The sequence below is a fragment of the Prunus persica genome, chromosome G4, assembly GCF_000346465.2.
Source record: "Prunus persica cultivar Lovell chromosome G4, Prunus_persica_NCBIv2, whole genome shotgun sequence".
Classification (NCBI taxonomy): domain Eukaryota; kingdom Viridiplantae; phylum Streptophyta; class Magnoliopsida; order Rosales; family Rosaceae; genus Prunus; species Prunus persica.
The window spans coordinates 13,258,106-13,276,757 of NC_034012.1; the positions used below are offsets into that span (position 1 = coordinate 13,258,106).

The 18,652-nt window shown below is 38.1% G+C and overlaps 3 protein-coding genes across 9 annotated transcripts; 1 reads left to right on the forward strand and 2 right to left on the reverse strand.

The window, feature by feature from the left end:
- On the forward strand, positions 113–4,663 carry LOC18779623. The gene is made up of 3 exons (XM_007213543.2): positions 113–789; positions 1,649–1,771; positions 2,673–4,663. The coding sequence occupies exons 1-3, from the start codon at positions 394–396 to the stop codon at positions 4,212–4,214; spliced, it is 2,061 nt and encodes a 686-aa protein (XP_007213605.1). The 5' UTR covers positions 113–393; the 3' UTR covers positions 4,215–4,663.
- Positions 8,828–12,921, reverse strand: LOC18779283 (ubiquitin thioesterase OTU1). 2 transcript variants are annotated; one of them, XM_007211999.2, is made up of 9 exons: positions 12,615–12,921; positions 11,639–11,722; positions 11,487–11,532; positions 11,239–11,347; positions 10,788–10,879; positions 10,630–10,692; positions 9,936–10,051; positions 9,224–9,299; positions 8,828–9,119 (listed from the first exon to the last, which is right to left on the reverse strand). In XM_007211999.2, the coding sequence occupies exons 2-9, from the start codon at positions 11,701–11,703 to the stop codon at positions 9,063–9,065; spliced, it is 624 nt and encodes a 207-aa protein (XP_007212061.1). In that variant the 5' UTR covers positions 11,704–11,722; positions 12,615–12,921; the 3' UTR covers positions 8,828–9,062. The 2 variants fall into 2 exon arrangements, with proteins under 2 accessions (XP_007212061.1, XP_020417718.1); XM_020562129.1 differs by lacking the exon at positions 12,615–12,921 and adding an exon at positions 12,399–12,498.
- Positions 13,581–17,660, reverse strand: LOC109948569. 6 transcript variants are annotated; one of them, XM_020562125.1, is made up of 9 exons: positions 17,292–17,656; positions 16,649–16,986; positions 15,289–15,348; positions 15,070–15,176; positions 14,901–14,999; positions 14,739–14,831; positions 14,545–14,634; positions 14,330–14,425; positions 13,581–14,220 (listed from the first exon to the last, which is right to left on the reverse strand). In XM_020562125.1, the coding sequence occupies exons 2-9, from the start codon at positions 16,782–16,784 to the stop codon at positions 13,846–13,848; spliced, it is 1,056 nt and encodes a 351-aa protein (XP_020417714.1). In that variant the 5' UTR covers positions 16,785–16,986; positions 17,292–17,656; the 3' UTR covers positions 13,581–13,845. The 6 variants fall into 6 exon arrangements, 5 of the variants coding, with proteins under 5 accessions (XP_020417714.1, XP_020417716.1, XP_020417715.1 ...); XM_020562127.1 differs by having other exon boundaries at positions 14,545–14,614; positions 14,739–14,815; positions 16,649–17,658; XM_020562126.1 differs by having other exon boundaries at positions 14,739–14,825; positions 16,649–17,656.

The following is an 18,652-nucleotide window of genomic DNA, read 5'->3' on the forward strand; positions in this document are numbered from 1 at the left end:
CTTCAAATTACAAGGTGTTCTTCCAAAACGATGTCGTATAGTAGCTGTCTATGTCACCAACCTCGAAGTCCAAGTGGTTGACCGTATGAAAAAAGAAAGAAAATACAATACATAGATTTTCACGTTCGTATGTCTACTTTTACACCGTATTTCTATACCTGTCTCTCTGCGTGTGTCTTTGTCTCAGTGTCTCTGTGCGTCATTTTCTCCAGCAAACAAAATCCATCAATCTCTCTCTCTCTCTCTCTGTGTAACGCTCATCAGCTCTGTACTTCCTCCTCCCCATTTCACACACTACACACACACCACAAACACTTTTACTCAAACACTCACAGTCTCTCTCTCTCTCTCTCTGGCTTTCTCTCTCTAAATGGCTGAATCTCACTCAAGAAGATGAAAATTCCCAGCAAGCCCCGCCACCCCTCGCCGACATTCCCACCACCAGACTCGGATCTTCACCCACCCAGGCCCAGCAGCGCTCGCAGAAAGACCCGAGCTCCCGGTTCGGCCCGGTTGAAGCGGGCCGGACTCCCGGCCGGAAAGCGGAGCCGACCCGAGACGCCTCTACTCAAGTGGAAGATCGACGAAGGCCACGAAGACCACCGCGGGGATAGAAGAAAAGACCAAAATGCCCTTGAGGAGGGGAGAGAAGATGGGGGGAAGAGGAAGAGCAGGAAGGGAAGAGAGGTCGCCATGTCGGCCAGGAAGCTCGCCGCCGGGCTATGGCGGCTGCAGTTGCCGGAAAATGTTTCGGGTGTACCAGGGCGGAGTGGTCAGCTAGGGTTTCAGGTGAGTTTGGTCTCGGAAGTTATCTTCTTTGGTCATCAAAGATCTGAAAGTTTTTGGTAAAATGGGTCTTCTTTGAAACCTTGATGAAATCTCATTTCATTGGAGTTTGACCTTTTTTTTTTGTCAAAAAGTTGATTTATTTATGTGTTTTACTTTTGAAAAAAAAATTATGGTTAATGCATTTGGTGTTGTTTAATTTGCAATTTTAAGTTGGATAAAGACTATTGGTGCTGATATTTGTGGTACTGTTTTTTTTTTTTTTCTTCATGATATATATTTCTTGGTTTTTATTTTTTAATTTGGGGTTCAAGAAACCAAGCATTGTTACTCAAGATTTGATTGATCTTACAAAGAAAGAAAAAGCCTTCTCTGCGTTGATTGATCTTACAGAGATTGTGTTTTCTTTAAAGCTTTAGAATGAAATGGTTCTCTTTGATCTTTTTAACATGATGATGATTGTGTTCTTAAGTGTTTAGGATGAAATCTGTGTTGAGGTGGTTATGCTTGTAAGTTTCCATCAATGTCCTGCTGAGTATCTCTTAGTTTGGTAGTTAATTGGTTTTGAGATATTTTCAGACCTGCTTTCTTAAATAAGATTCGTGACGTTGCTTCAAGTTAATCTGAATGTATTAACATGGAACTGTGAGATATGATGATACAGTGGTTGGACATTTATGCATTTCTTTGATGCATTATGAAAATTCCGGGTCGTTACACTTTTCTTTGATATGTTCTGAGATAGTCCTTGCGTGCTGTTTTAGCACATCTATGTCATAATATGCCTTAATCTCAACTTGCTGGTATTTATGCTGTTGTATACTGTAAATTTTGAGTTTCAATGTTGTCGTCTTCTATGCAGCCTGACGTCGGCCATATCAGCGTACCATTTCTCCGTAATCGCAACAGCAAAGCATATGCTTCTGAAGCAAATGATTTTTTACAAAGCCCTAGTTCTACCTCAAGGAATGGATTCTTGTCCAAGGTATGATTCTTCCTTGATCACTTACAATGAATTGTCAATGATCTGTAAATTCTGAATGAGCATCGCATGTTATGAACTTCAGTACAATATGATCCCTTTATTGTCTTGTACACGTGTCACACATGCTTAGCTCCATTTAAGTCAAGCTCCCTGGCAGAACCTGCTGTAGATGACTTACTTTCCTAGGATTGATGCTATATACTTATTAAGAACCATCTCCTTCGGGAATAAAATAAAGTTAAAGATGGTAATCCAATCATCTTTCTTGTATTCCACATTAATAGAATGTTATGGAAAATATAGAAGTAGTGTTACTCATGTGGGAATATGTATTTAAACATAGAAGCAAATACACATTAATGCTCATATTTGGATGGAAAATAAAGAAGAAAAGATTTACTTGTATAAGAAATTTGGTGTAAATAGATGTATACCATATTCTTTTAATTGAATCAAAAGACGTAAGGTCTTTAATTAGCAACATTGTCTGATGGAAAACAAGGGGAAAATATGGAATTTTGTGAGAGGGAGAAGCATAACAAGGCTTGGTGGACTTTCCAACTGTAGAGAAAAGGGAGAAATATGAAAATTTAATGTTATATGTGATTTATTTTCTATTAATGTCTTTTTTCTCAACCATTAGATCAAATATGGATGACTGAAATGCATTCAGGTGCACCTCAGCCGTCTGGGAAACATGTCCTTATTTAATGATCTTATTAGAGAGTAACTCATATTAAAATTTTAGAACAAGCAGTTTATATGTTTAACTTTTTTCCTCTTTTCCATTGGTTTCTCAACATCTCTTATTTGAGATCTGTTTCCCCCCTCGAGCAATTTAAGGTCTGTTTTTGTTTTTGTTTTTTTTGCCTCTAATTTTTAGCTCAAACGTTAATTCCAGTTATCCAACTCTGCCATGGAGGGGCAAACAAAATGGGATCCTGTCTGCTTGAAAACATCAGATGAGGTACGACAAATTTACAGCCAAATGAAGCTTCTTGATCAACAAGCAAGTGCTGCATCAGTGGTATCTGTACTTGAAGCTGAGCTAGAGCAGGCTCGAGCTCGAATTCAGGAGCTTGAGATGGATCGGCGTTCCTCAAAAAAGAAACTTGAACACTTCTTAAGGAACGTCAGTGAGGAAAGGGTTTCATGGAGGAGCAGAGAGCATGAGAAAGTCCGTGCATTTATTGATGACATCAAGGCTGAACTGAACCGGGAAAGGAAAAATCGTCAGAGAACTGAAATTCTCAATTCCAAATTGGTTAATGAGCTTGCTGATGCCAAGTTATCAGCAAAGCGATACATACAGGACTACGAAAAAGAAAGAAAGGCGAGAGAATTGATTGAGGAAGTATGTGATGAGCTTGCTAAGGAAATTGGAGAAGACAAGGCTGAAGTTGAAGCATTGAAGAGAGAATCCATGAAACTCAGAGAGGAAGTGGAAGAGGAAAGGAAGATGTTACAGATGGCTGAGGTCTGGCGTGAAGAGCGTGTTCAAATGAAGCTGGTTGATGCTAAGGTGGCAGTTGAGGAGAAGTATTCTCTGATGAACAAGCTTGTGGTAAGTCTAGAGAATTTTCTGAGGTCAAGAAGTGCAACCCCAGATGTGAAGGAAATGAGAGAAGCAGAGTTTCTTCGACAGGCTGCTGCTACCGTGAATATTCAAGACGTCAAGGACGTTTCTTATGAACCCCCCAATCCTGATGATATCTTTTCCGTGTTCGAAGAGGTTAATTTCGGTGAGCCTAATGAGAGGGAGATTGAGCAATGTGTTGCCTACAGTCCTGCTAGCCATGCTTCCAAAATTCGTACTGTGAGTCCCGAAGTCAATGGAATCAACAAGGACCGGATCCAAAGACATCCAATTGCATATGTTGGTCATAATGGTGATATTGAAGAAGATGAGAGTGGATGGGAAACTGTGAGCCATCTTGAGGATCAGGGCTCAAGCTACTCACCAGACGGGAGTGCCCCATCTGTCAATAAGAATCGCCGAGAGAGTAATGTCTCAGAGAGTGGAACAGAATGGGAAGACAATGAAGGTGAGGAAACACCAATCACTGAAATCAGTGAGGTTTGCTCGGTACCAACAAAGCAGATTAAGAAGGTATCATCAATAGCAAGGCTTTGGCGATCCGGCCAAAATAACGGGGACAACTACAAGATAATCTCTTTAGAGGGAATAAATGGCAGGCTTTCGAATGGAAGGATATCTACTGGGGGTATCGTATCTCCGGATCGGGGTTCAGGTAAAGGTGGGCTTAGCCCCTCTGATTTAGTGGGGCAGTGGAGTTCTCCCGAGTCAGGGAATCACGTTCGAGGAATGAAAGGGTGCATTCCTCTTGGGGCGCAGAAGCATAGTTTGAAGGCAAAGCTTTTGGAGGCAAGGTTGGACAGTCAAAAAGTTCAATTGCGTCATGTGCTTAAGCAGAAGATCTAGAAGTAGCAAGGCAGAGCTTGCTCATCCAAAATACTCACAAACCCGAACAAAAATAAGTAGTTCCATTTCTCACCGTGCAAGGTACCAACTTTCTGCTACTTGAAACTGCTCGCATGCGGTGGGGATGAAGAGTCTGAATAATGCAGATGGTAATGGACTCACATCTTGTTTCCCAATTTACACCCATAATTATGCTATGCTTACAGTTCCATGATAATCTGGATGAACAACCAGGCTAGGTTATCTTGTGTCATATGAGGGGCTGTTGGTTCTGCTTGTTTTGGGGGTCTTTGCAAGTGATCCAGAAATCAAGTCATATTATTTCTATCATTTTTAGTCTAGAGGACACCATTTGAGGAAAATGGGAGACAAACGAAAACATTTCCCTATCTGTAATATGTATTTTATTATGAGAAATGTTCGATTTAGTTTCTTTTAGGAAATGGAAACTCTCTGGTCCAATCTGATTTGGGAAATAGGAACTAAGACCGACAACCCATACTGGTTAAAAGTGCTACTAACGTTCTAAACAAGTACTTTTGACCGCTTGCCATTAGAGCATTTCCACCAGTTGCCTCTTGCCATGGCAAGATTAGCCCTAGGGCAGGCACTATTCACGTGAATAGTGGCTGCCCTAGCCCCCTTCAGTAAAATGTGTTTCCAGTAGTTGGGGCTTGCCATGGCAAATACTATTCATTTTTTTGTTTTTTTCACAACTTTTTTTACTTAAACAATTAATTTGGATAATATTTTCGGATAAGATTTTTTGGTTTCTACATGTCAATACTATTCATATTGGATAATATTTTCGGATAAGATTTTATTTTATTAGTTATATTGGTTGGTATTTATAGGAAAAAAAAAAGTATGAGGATTTGGTGTCAAAAGTGAAGAGTATTGGTTGGCATTTATAGACATTGGCGAACCCAGAATTTTTGTAGCAGAGGTGCAATTTGACTAAGTATGAAAAATGATTTTTCGGAATAATCATTTTCTCAAGATAATTTTTGGCGGCTTTTATTCCTTACACATCAAATAAGAAAACTTGATTTTATGAAATTTTAATATGAAGTATATATTGACTTAATGAGCCATCATTTTTAGCCTAAATCGTATTTTGCACTAAAACCGATTTTTCATATTTTGATTTGATGGGAATTTGATTTTCTAGTATTTTTATTTGAATCCAAATATGGGGTACTTCCTTATTTACATTGTAAACTTAAGTAAATGGAGTAATATAAAAATAAATAAAAGTAGAAGGACAAAGACATTTACTTAAATGTTGAAAATGGAAATAAGGTATAGAGAAAAAAAAAATCAGTAATTTTTTTGTATTTTTTTAAATTTTTATCCATTTTTTTTCATTTTTTTATTGTACAAACATTGGCTACCGTTGGATTGCTGGAAAAAATATGATCGGAGAGCCAATACGCTGCCACGTGTAATGTAGCCATTGGCGGCTACTGTAGCGCTTCGGTTTAAATTTTTTTTAACATTGGCGCGTGCAATGCACGCGCCAACAGTAAAAAAAATTAAACCGCTGGAGGGCTGACGCCAGCCTGGCGTCAGCCATGACGTCACGTTGCTCGGGCGCTTGCTCGGGCCGAAGTCGCCCTCGGGCCAGCCCAGTCTGCTGGGTCCCATGGCTTGCCCGGGCTGGACTTTGTTGCTGGAAACGATTTTTTTGCCCAAACCCCCCCCCAGCCAGAGCTTGCTGGAAATGCTCTTAGAGTATAGCTAAGTTGGTTGAAAAGGTTGAGCAATGCCCCTGAGTTATAGGTCATGTTCCACTTTGCTTTTTGAACTTCCAATTTGGTTCTAAAACTCCTAGAACTTCCAATTTGTGTCGATCCCCCTCCTGTTAGTTATGTCCATTAATCCATCAAACTGAGGGTCCTTTTTGTCCCCTTTAGTTCAAACTTGTTTTAACACACCTTCACCATGTATGCCTCTTGTCTCTCACCCAATTTCATGACTTGCGTGTTTAATCGAAAATGAAGGTTTGTTGGTTGAGAATATTGGGGTCAATGCTTTGTTAAGACATCAATTGAAGTATACGGCCCAAAAATTAGTCATGTGCGTTGTGCATGATGGAAAGTAGCGGAAAATTGTAACAAAGCTGAATGTTTAAGGGATATTGACACAAGCTCAAAGTTGAGAAGTAAAAAACAAATTGAAAGTTCGGACAGGAAAAAACAAATTTTGTGTTTCTAATTGTACCTATTAAGTCCATTTGGGAATAGGAAAGAAAAAATATATTTTTCATTCCATGTTTACGCGTGGCTTTTTTACTTTATCACGCGTATTACTGATGCAAGTTTCACAAAGCTTCAGTACCAATCAAGTCACAGCACCGACCTTCATTTTGAACATCAAAAAGAAGACCGTTAGCGCCAGAACGCATACATTCCCCCTCCTTTTATCGTCTCTCTCTTTCTCTGCAAACCCTAAATCCTGAACACTGAACTGCACTCCTTAGTTTCCGAAACTCTCTTTCTCTCTCCCATTCTCTCTGTTCTCTGCAACGAGCGAGGCGAGTTTTGGGTCGAGTGGTTTACGAAGCAACGAGTTGTCGCTCTGTTTGTCTGCAACGATCGAGTGGTTTTCTGGGTTCAAGAAGGAGCGAGTTATCTTTCTTCTTCTCTGCAAAGATTTGTGATTTTTGGGTTTTAAAAGTAGCGAGCGAGTTCTTTCTCTCACTCACTGTCCAACAATTGTGCGAATTTTCGGTTTTGGAGTCGAGAATCGAGAATGGCGTTGTCTACTCGAAATCGAAAGCGTAAACAATTGGGGGATGGCGTTGCTCCGTTTGAGTTTCCATTTCAGACCCAGAAGATCAAGAGGGTTTCTAGGGTTTTTAAGACCCAACAGAATTTAGCCGTGGAGAAAAAGCCGACTACTTCTCTTCCTCTGCGCAAGGGTTTGTCGCCCAAACAGATAAAGACCATCCCTTTGGCTTCATCTCCTAGAAAGCATAGAAAATCGGAGGAGTTAGGTTTTGATGGTCTCTGTCAGACTCAGAAGATCAAGAGGCAAAAACTAGGTTTTGAGTTTGATTGTTCTGAAATTTTGGGGTCTCTGATGAACCTCCGCCATGTGAGTGGGTACTTTGAGAAGCCTGTGGTTGATCCGGTTTATTTCCACGACATCTGGAGGCCGATGGATTTCGGTACTGTGAAATCCAAATTGGAGAGGGGTGTCTACTCCAGTCCTGATGGGTTTGCTGCTGATGTGAGGCTTACCTTGTCAAATGCTTTAAGATATTATCCGCCTGGGAGGATTGAGCGTGCAGCAGCCAAGCATCTCAGTGGTGTTTTTGAGAGCAAGTGGAAGGAAGCCCTGGAGAAAAACCCCAAGTCTGTTTGTCCTTCTCCTCTGCCCAAAGTCAAGGGTTTGGCAGTGTTACCCAAACTGAAACAGGGCAAGACCTCTTCTCCTTCTAGCGTTCTTCAAAGTCAAGGGCTTGGTGTTTCTGATTCTCAGTCAGTTGATTCAACCAAACACGATGAGTTGGCCACCCTTGTTGATAATGCCATGGATCAGGCCTCAGAGAATCTTTCCCAATGTAAGGCTGTCCGAATTCATGCACTAAAGCTACGATTTTCAGGTACTATATTGAAAGCAAACAAGATACTTAACGGTGTACCTGATTCTCCACCAAGGAGAAAATCGATGCAGCGGATGAAGCAAAGGGAGTTGGCTTGTCGTGCCATTTCGAACATGAAGAAGTCAGTGCAATTTGATGAACCTTTACAGGATCTCAAACAACTTGAGATGCTGTGTGGCTGTGGCAGTGAAGATCCTTTTCTACAGGTCCGCTTTGGATTGCCGCTTAAGAAATTGGGTGTATTCCTTAGGAAGATGATGAGTTGCAAGGTCAGGATGAGGAGGCCTTTTTGAACGGAGATTGGGAGAAGGAGAGATCTGGTGGGAGGAAGGCGAGATCTACTCTTGAAGTATAGAAACTGGCCACCTTGGCTCTGTTATTTGTTGTATATGATATGATGTATAGGTTACAGTTTCCACTTTGTAATTGATTGATTAGCAATTCTTTAATTTCTAAGAACAAAGAAATTGAGGATGTGATTCTGAATTAACAAATTTTTTCCAAGCTGAATGATATTATTGAAGTTTCTATTTCTGTTTGTTCTCTAATTAGAATTTATTTCTGGCTTTATATTCTCTCTGTTTGAGGAAGTTGGTTCCTGTGTTAAAACAGCATACTGGCTCTAAAGTGGAAACTACTACTTTCCATTGTGTGTATGCGTACACTATTACTTTCCAGGTAAATTTTGGCCATATACATTTTACATTATACAGACAAGGCGTAATGCAGACCCTTCTTGGAAAGTTCTTGTCTTCGATGGATTCCCCCTGAATTGGTTTAGGATAGCTTGTAGTAATGGCCGTTTGACATCAATCACTGTAAATGATGCTGGCCTGGTTGGTGAGTTCAGCTCTTCAGCCATTACTGGTCTTAAAATGTTTCCCAATTTGTCGATTTCAAACAACCAGCTGACAGGACCCATCTCAAAGTTGAGGTATAAATTTGTTCGAGCTAATGGATTTTCTTGGGAGAATGAAGAAGAATCAAATAAGTTTGAGGGCAATAACAAACAAGGTAAAGGGTATTCAATCGATTCACCGGAACATAAGACCCATAAAATGATGGTAAAACCTGCTACAACAGTATTTTTCCTATGTTTGTTCTTTTTGTTGGTACGGTACAACATTTCCCAGACTACATAAATCGCAACATCCAACGTTATACTTATTTGACAGACATTGAAACAATAAGTGAATACAAAGGAGTTACACTGCAATGAAATTGGGACTATATTTCTGTTATCTGTATTCTTGAAAGTTGACATGCCCTGTCGCTCGTGCATGCTCCACAGCCTCCTGAATATTCATCAAAATTTATTCAGTATACTAAGAATAAAGGAAATCTCATGCGCACAACCACAAACATTTAGAAAATCAAAAGAGGTAAGTTAAGAAATAACCTTCTGGCCGACTAGTCCAAGTTGGCACACCCCACAGCGCAAAGTGAAATTGGCAGTGTCAGTGTATCTCCTTTTACTGAGAAGCAGCATTATAGTATTAAGGCATAATCATGGTATACCTAAGCTATAAGAGTAGTAGGAGCACAAAACGGAACTAACAGCGACGAAACACCCATGACCTCAAGCATTTTGATAACTTAGTCAGCAAAACACCAGAAAAAAGTTCACAGAAAATTAATCTTTTTATCCCTTTTTTCTATTGGATAGGCATGGATTGAAAACTTTACATACAGGCTAAACGCATCTGACATGTCCTATAGTTCTCAATCATCTTAAGTCGAGAACAATTTTATTGATTATTATTTTGAAATGTTCATAAACCAGACTTTATAAGCATGCACTGTAGTACTATTTAGGTTCAACAACTAGGATGCCCTCTGTACATAGAGATCAGGAAATTTTTTTCAAGACTGTGCACTAGAAGTTAAAAACTATTGTCTCTTCAACTTGTATAGGTTTGTAAACTAGGTTGGTTGATGTAAAGTGAACTAGAATACTTCTGCACACTGAGCTACATGTGTAGAGTGGAAGTATCAGAAATAATCCCCCAAATCACATGCTCTGCATCTTTTATCATCTCAACGTGCTAATTCCAGAATAAATGCCTAAGGAACATTTCATGGTTTCACATATTATAAACCATAAGCACTACCTTTGTTGCTCCTTCACAAGATTAAGAGCGAGCCCCTCAACCGGCCCAATGGTACTGTCCTTAACTGCAAATATAGTCTGATCAAACTCCTCTGGAGCTCCCTCAAAGGGTGACATCTGATACAATACAACGCAGAAACCAATGACCATTAACTGGAAAAATTAAATCTCAATCACAAACAGTGGAGAGCAAATGTCTACAAATAAAATAGCTTTAAGATCAGTAACTATCTTCGTTTTAACATATATTGGAAAATTATTTCACATAAATTATAAATCAGGAAAAGGTACAACTTGAAAAGAGCAAGAGCCAAGACCTACGAGGCAAAGTCTCTCAGCACATAGGTAAAGAAAGCGTGGGAAAAAGGGAAGATTCAATAGCCATTGAGCAGTACGTGTTTTTGTGAAGGAGATTAACATTACATTCGTTAGGGAGATACAGAGGTGTGGCTCTCAGGCTATTTGAGTCCTATGTGCATACATGTTAAAAACTCAAAACACATAGGGGAACATGGTTGGATGTTGAAAATTTGGATTTATTTAAGGGCATTTTGGTAAAATAAGGAAACCGCATATGTCCAAAAAATTGGCCCTACTTGAGGCCATAGTGAAGCCACGTCTTAATTATCCGTCCACATTGATAACCAGTAAAACTAAGAAACAGAAAATTAACATAAATCATCAGAACCACATACAGCTAAAGCATCATAATGAAGCCCATCATAGATCAGCAGAGCCCTTTCGGAATACTTCTTCTCCTGTCAACAGTACCCAATACAAAAATGAGCATAAACATTCAGAAATGGAAAGCTGACAAGATTAATATACACGAGAACTCACTACTAATGCTAACCTGACCATACAGATCACAACGTGTAGTTTGAATATCATATGCTGCAATTTCACGCCCATAATAATCTGCTAAAATTGAAAGCTCTATGGCACCTGTACAACAGATTTCAAATTAACATTCAGCAAGCGAAATCTGATGGTATCCCAGTGCTGGATTGGGACAGAGAAGTCAACAATAGAAGAAAAACATTTGAAGTTAATCTTATAGACAAGTGGCTACACAAACTATTTCTTGAACCGTCAAGGCACAAAAACGTTGTCAAATATATCAACAATGTTCCAATACTGTAGAAGAAGACATAAGCCAGTATTGTATAATTAAGGTTTAGATACTTAGTTGGCTATCAGAAATAACCAAAACTTTCACAGGAAAAGCTTTTCATTTTGCATTTTGTTTGGTAACCAATTATCATATACGTGGGAAAAGGAAAGTTTATTTATTTTTAACAGACCTCCCCACTTCTCAGAGTCAAGAATCCAAGCACAATACTCTTCATTTGGTTTACCGAGAAATGCTTCAGAATACTTAGTTGGATCACTTGCTACTGTTGCTGCTATAACCTTCACATCATGGATGACCACAAAATGATCAGGATGTATCGCACTTATGCATGCTTAATACAAACATGGAGCTACATAAGGACAAAAACTCATGGTTTATCTATTGTTGTGAACTTTTAATCTCTGAATGTTCATATACCTGTCTCAACTCAGGAGCTTTTTTCTTGTCATGGTCCATAACATACCTACAAATGAAGGGTGACTATTGAATAGAAAAATTGACCTTAAATGACGCAGCTCAGTTCATTGCAAAAGACAATGGATAGAATAGAAGGTTGTATTGGAGCTTACCCAACCGCATTGAAGAGGCAACTATTGTCTGAGGGAATAACCCTTCTTACTACAATACCTTCCATATTTTAAATATTTATATACCTGAAACATTTTAACAATATTTCAAACGATGATGGTTTTATAATAGACAAGCACAAGCCAAAGAGCTGACATAAGGAAACACATGAATATTTAATACAATTAAAGGACCCAAAAAGCATTGAACTCCATAGAAGTGGTTTGTGTGAAGAAGGAACCATTTGTAATTACAAAGGAAAGGAGAACAAAGATTATTAAGATACAAAAAAAGATAGGAGTCCAATCAAAAGTAAACAGCTACAGAAAAAGAAAAGAATTACACATAAAAACTTCCTTAAGACTGAATCCTAAAGTTACAGAAGTATGAGACGATAAAAAAAAGAAGGCTGAGGAGTCGAACAAAACCCAGTATCACATACTCAGCAGCAGACAACCAAGTACCAACCATTACCAGATTCAATTACTGGTAGCAGCAGGGCATGATTGAAAACATTAAAAGAAAAGGAACAAATATAGTGTACAGAAATGAAATTTTACAAATTTGTATTAGGAATGAATCTGAAATGAATGAAAAAAACGAACTTTAAAGAATCCATACTCTTTATCAGTTCTTTAAGGTGCCAATAAATGAACCTAATATGTCAAAAGCCTACCCAGAAAACCACCCAGTTATGTGCACCCATAAACAAAACATATTATCGAAATAAATCCTTCAAATAATTCCACAAAGGAAACCAACCTTCAGACTCAGAAACCCAATACCAAAGCTATAAAACAAACCCAGAGCTGGATTTGAAACCACCCAAAAGCATAAATTTAAAAAAGATGACAAATAAATAATGTGGCAATGAAATTTCCAGATCCAGTAATAGTATTTGTACCAAGAGCAGCATATTCAAATAGACATGATACAATTTGGAAGAGAAGAGGAAAACAGATAAGAAAAAGAACTCACTCTGTTTCTTCCTTTTTGGTCAATAAGGTAACGGTAGTTGAGCTAATACTTTTGACGATGAGGTGGTGGTCGCCTGCCTGGTTTTGGCCATGGGCTCTGTATTTTGATGCCGTCTTCTTTTTTTCTTTTCCCTTCGTTTTTATCGGGAGAGTGGGATTACAAGTTAGAACCCGATGCCCAGGTCCCACTGAGCCTTAACGGGAGCGGATCTGCTGTCCCCAAATTACATGTACCCTTATGTATCTTGTCTAATTGTTTGACACATGTCTATTCACTTAACCCCGAAGTAACACCGTTAACTTAATAGAATTTAGAAATGAAAAAACCGACACTATAGCAGCAGCAGCCACCACCCCTCATGACGTTCATGCCACTTCCCCTTCCTCCCCTTCCCTGACCTCCACCCTTAGTCACAAAATCACCATATACTAGTACTCTCAATTGAGAAACTCAAATTTGAAGGGAGATCGGGAAGAAGAGGAGGAGGTGGTAGTGGAGGAGAAGTGGGCAGCAGGGTGGAGGTTGTGTGTGGCTTAGGTGAGGGGGCTGGAACCAGTGAGGTTTGGGGCTGTCAAGGTTGGGTATTGGGTTGGTAACTTTGTGACTGCTGTTTGTTTTGTTTAGGGTTTAATTTCTTTTAATTTTATTTTATTGAAAGTAAAGTTAACAGTGTTAGTATTGGAGTTAAGTGGGTGGCCACATGTCAACAAATTATATAAGGAACACGAACGGACATTAAAAATAGAGACAGCAGATCCCCTCCCTCCCAATGTGAAATTGGTCCTATGTTTTACCTCTTTGGCAAATTTAGCTCGTGTTTTTCAAATTTTGTCTTGTATAGCTAGTTTTTCAATTGGTTTAAAAAATATTTATTAACTTTTAACAGAAATTGGACAAAAATATTTATTAATCTGTAACCATGAAATTGGCCAAATAAAAAAAAATGAATTAAATTCGCAAGATATTAAAAAAAAAAAAAAAAAAATTTACTCTTTTGGATGACTAAAAGCCAAACACAATAAAGCCTAACAGAGAAAGACAAACTCATCAGAACATACACAAACACAATAAAGTGAAATTTCCAGAAGTATGCATGGATCCAGGGAACAAAGTAGATAAATACTTCTCATGCTTCCTATTTTGCATTCGTAATCGATACGTATACAGAACTCAGGAAACATATTGCCTACTGTCATAAGCTTTAGCGTCTGAATATATATGCAGTGTGGCCCTAGTTTCCTTTTAATTTCAAAACCACCAAACAGCTGAAGAAAAAGAGAGGCACAGGGGACAGTTTCATTGGATTACTATGATGATGATGGAGGAAATAATACTGCACTGCCGAGCAAACACATTGAATCACAGCAAGTCCCAATCCGAAAATGTCAGGCAACGTACCAAAAACCGTGCTATTCGGAGATGCATCTCTCTCCTTCATACCATTATAAATGAGCTCCCAGATGCAAGTAAACACAGCCGCAACGGCCAACAGCAAACTGATCAGTGCATAACGAGGCTTACTTGTGGAGGAAACCTGATCGAAACCGGCTGACAATATTTCTAGGTTGAAACCAACGAGCATAAAGGTCAACTCTAAGGCAGTTACCTACATAGAAGTTATAATCACTTCAGTTTGAAATTAAAATGGGTGCCAAATAAACCTCACAAGAGATATTAACAAAATGCTATAGTTTAATATAAGTTTTGAGCATCACCCTTGTCCTGTGATGTGGCTGGCCAAAATCATTATGTTCATCCTGCCAGCCAATGTTAATTGCTGCAGACTCACTAGGATTTGAACCAGAAGGGCCCTGCCATTATGAACTGTAAGAGCCTTATAACTATTTCTAAGTTAAATTAAAATCATAAAACTGCTTATCGCACAAGAAATAGTGAAAAGAGGGAGTTGATTATGGTCATGAGTTTTTACCACTGCCGGATTGCCCGGTTCGTCATAGTCGGTGCTAATGCGAGGAATACTGCTTGGTAAAAGCGAGTCACTGAGGTTGTCATCAGATCCCTGAGCAAATAAGTTTCAACTGGAACTATAAAAGTGTTGCAACATAATGTCAAAGTTAAAAGTTTGGTTTTGTTATAGTTATGGCCTTTGACCATTATCCTTACCGCACTGTCTCGCCCATCATAGTCAGTATCAGCTTGGGTACTAATGCAAGGTAAAGGAGACACACTCGGATCGGAATCTACAGAGCCCTGAAACTGAAAATAAGTTCAAGTTGCAAGAATGTAAGAGAAAAAAATGGTTTAATTAAGGTTATGAGTCTTTACCACTACCCTTGTTACATTGCCCAGCTCGTCTTGGTCAGTGTCAGCATGGGGACTAACGCTCAGTAAAAGCGACTCGGTGGGGTTGGAATCGTCAGATCCCTGAAATTATAAAAATGGTTCAATGAAGTACAAAAATGATTTTATCATGATTATGAGGTTTTAACATTACTGTCGTCTGGTATTGTTGCTTGTAATGGTTGCTGTTGTCATCATGCGAACCTTTGCTGAGCAAAGGCAACCTGCTGAGGTTCTTCTTAATGTTCAAACTATTCAATCCTGCACAACCAAACTACACAATGAATAAAAATCATGTATACAAATAACTCAATAAAAAGAGAGAGAAAATAAAAACCACGCTTCTGCTTATCTTGATTTCAAGGAAACTCACCTTTGATCACAAATTCAATTGTGGCGTTTGAGAAATCCGGACTGTAATCTGCATCGTTTCCTACAATATACAGGGTTGGGAGAGAGAGGAGTAAGTCCTGTGATCTGAAAATACGTGGACGAATTTTGCAAACAATTATACAAATTTGCTAAGGTGATTCCTCTGCACCAAAGTAAGCCGGTTACTCAGAAATTCTCTTTTTGCAAGTACAGATGCTAAGCTCAGCTCAACTCTGCCTTTATGCAAACTATTTCCACCTACTTAAGATTATCTCATTTCTTATCATGTGCCTCCTAGTGCCGCTACATATCCATCTTGACATCCCCAGATCTCAACTACACTTACTATTTTAGAAACGTGCTGTGATGGCCCAAAATTCTGAACCATAGAACAAAGCTCGCCTTACAGTGACACAAAAATTCAAGAGCAGTTAGTTCACTACTATCGTCCATGACACTTTAATTCTGTGATAACATGGTCTTCAATCTCTCCTTCATTATGGACAGTCAAACTTTGAAGTACCAAAAAATGATCACTCTTAGGGATCATGCGGTCATCAATCTTTGCTGTGTCTTCTTGTCAACTCCTAGTTGTGCTAAGTTACTCCATATACCAAGTACTTTTTCTTGCATAACATAACATATTAGATTCTAAACTGGTCCTTTATGCTTCTAAGCTTAACAATTAACCCTAATTTGGTGTTATAAACCAACACGATGTCATATGCGAATAACATAACAGTCGTCCATAGCCAAGGAAAAAAATACAAGGGCTTAAGGTCAACCCTTGATGTCAGCCTATTGCATATAGAAGTTCACTAGTTATACTATGTTCTCACACCAATCAGCACCCACTACACAAACTTCCCTATCTCAAGTGCATCTCCCGGTGGTGCGGTATAGACAGCCAACAAAAGAAAAAGAAGAAGAAGCAGACTTCAAGGTCGAAGGAGAGGGTGGTCGTAGATCAGGCTCAACCAACAAGAAAGAGAGGATATCTCCTAAGCAAGGGCTTTTTCTCAGGCCAATAAGCACAAGCCCGTGGACTTGTGCTGCCTTTGGCGTTCAAAATCGCAATGAACAACCTTAATCACATCCACAAACTTGGTAGGAAGGAACAGTTGAGATCACTGAACCGAAAACAGCCTGCAGAGTAGACTGTCAAGGCAGGGCACTGAACAGTTGAGATCAAACTCCAAACAGTAATCTCTACCTCTAAATAACAAAAAGGGAAAAATAATTCAATTCTTGCTACATTTTGAGCGGCTAGTCTAATGTATGAGAACCTAATTTGGACCTTTAAATTGAAATTTATAGGTGAGAACCAAAACAAAAAAAAAAAAATAATAAATAAATAAAACCTGAATTGTAGTTTAAAGAGCGGCAGCGTTGTGAAGTCCGGGGAGACTGAGATTGTCGAAGACACAAGGACTGGCTGCGTGCCAAGGCTTGCAGAGATTGAGGTTGCTGCTGCTGAGGAGGAGTAGGACACAACATGGTTCCAATTCGCCGGAGGACAGACAGAGTCGCGGAATAAGAAGAGGTGAAGATTGGGGCTGTGGTGACACCATAATGCTATTTTTTTTTTTTCTTAAATTCTCCAAAAACTTCAAGGAAACTTCCTCGTTGCTCAGACCACCCAAACATGCTACCATTCCAAAGGATTTCCAAATCCCATGTCTGCCTTGGTTGCAATCCTCTGTGTAACAAATTACAAGCAGGGGATGACATTGACATGAGAGTAATTGGTTTTTTTCTTCTTCTTTTTACGATAGTAAGTCATTACCAGGTTGACTAAATTACATTTTAATGGTATTAAAACTAAAGGTATGTGTTTAGGGATTGTGGTAACTCATTACCATGTAGTATTATTTATTGGCCAGAAAACTCACAGCCACACATTAAATGGAAGCAAAGAATAAAAAGGAAAGTTAATATATGAAGTTTCTATTCAGTTCACAACAAAAGACAAAAGAAATAAAAGAAACGAAAGGAAGAGCCTACAAATTCTGCAGAACTTGGTAGATTGGCTCATCAGCTAACAGGGGTTATTTACTTTTCTAGAGCTATTATGTATATATTGCTGGAAGGAAGGAAGCTTCTGGAGAAGAGCACCCAGCTGCATGCAATGCAAATACTGATTCCACCAGCAGATTGGAAACCAGAAGCTGGATTCCAAATTCCAGTTAACATTTCTTTAGAACTGACTCCGAGTAATGAGCGTAATTCTTTACTTTTGCTCAGCTCATCTTTTGTGGGCACATCTCTCAGCTGAGTCAGAAGTCACTGACTCTGGATAATGAGAGCTGAGCTCGCTAACCAAGTTTTGAATATTCTTCTCTCTTTCTAAAGTTACGCTTTCATACTTTGAAAAGACCCAAGTACCCTTTCAGAGAGGTACAACTCTAAGGGGTCGTTTGGTACACAGTCTTGGCTTGGACTGGATTGGGCTAAATTTAGTACCATGTTTGTTTCATTTAATTCTAGTCTTAGATGGGATTGCTAATACCGGGCCCACTAAAAACACCTCATTAAGAGGGGACTACTAAGCCCATGTAGAAAGGGAGGATTAGCTAGTCCTATGTTCACCAATGTATAAGATGCATATATTATATTGTAATACTAATAACATATATTACTATTATTATTATTATTATTATTATTATTATTATTATTATTACATACACATATACTATAATGTACATATATACATGTATATACACATATACATGTATATATATAAACACATATATACATATATAATATATATAAATACATATAGATATATACACATATATTATTATTATAATATACTCATATACACATACATATTAATATTATAATAATAGCATACATGTATACATGTATATATGTAATATATATTATATTACATATTAATGTACATATATACACGTATATATACACATATATATATAATATATAAATACATATAGATATATACACGTATATTATTATTATAATATACCCATATACACATATTAATATTATAATAATAGCATACATGTATATATGTAATATATATAAGTAATACATATAGATATATACACATATATTATTATTATAATATACTCATATACACATACATATTAATATTATAATAATAGCATACATGTATACATGTATATATGTAATATATATTATATTATATATTAATGTACATATATACATGTATATACATGTATATATATAATGTATAAATACATATAGATATATACACGTATATTATTATTATAATATACCCATATACACATATTAATATTATAATAATAGCATACATGTATATATGTAATATATATATATATATAAGTATATATACATATATGTGTATATATATTATACCCATG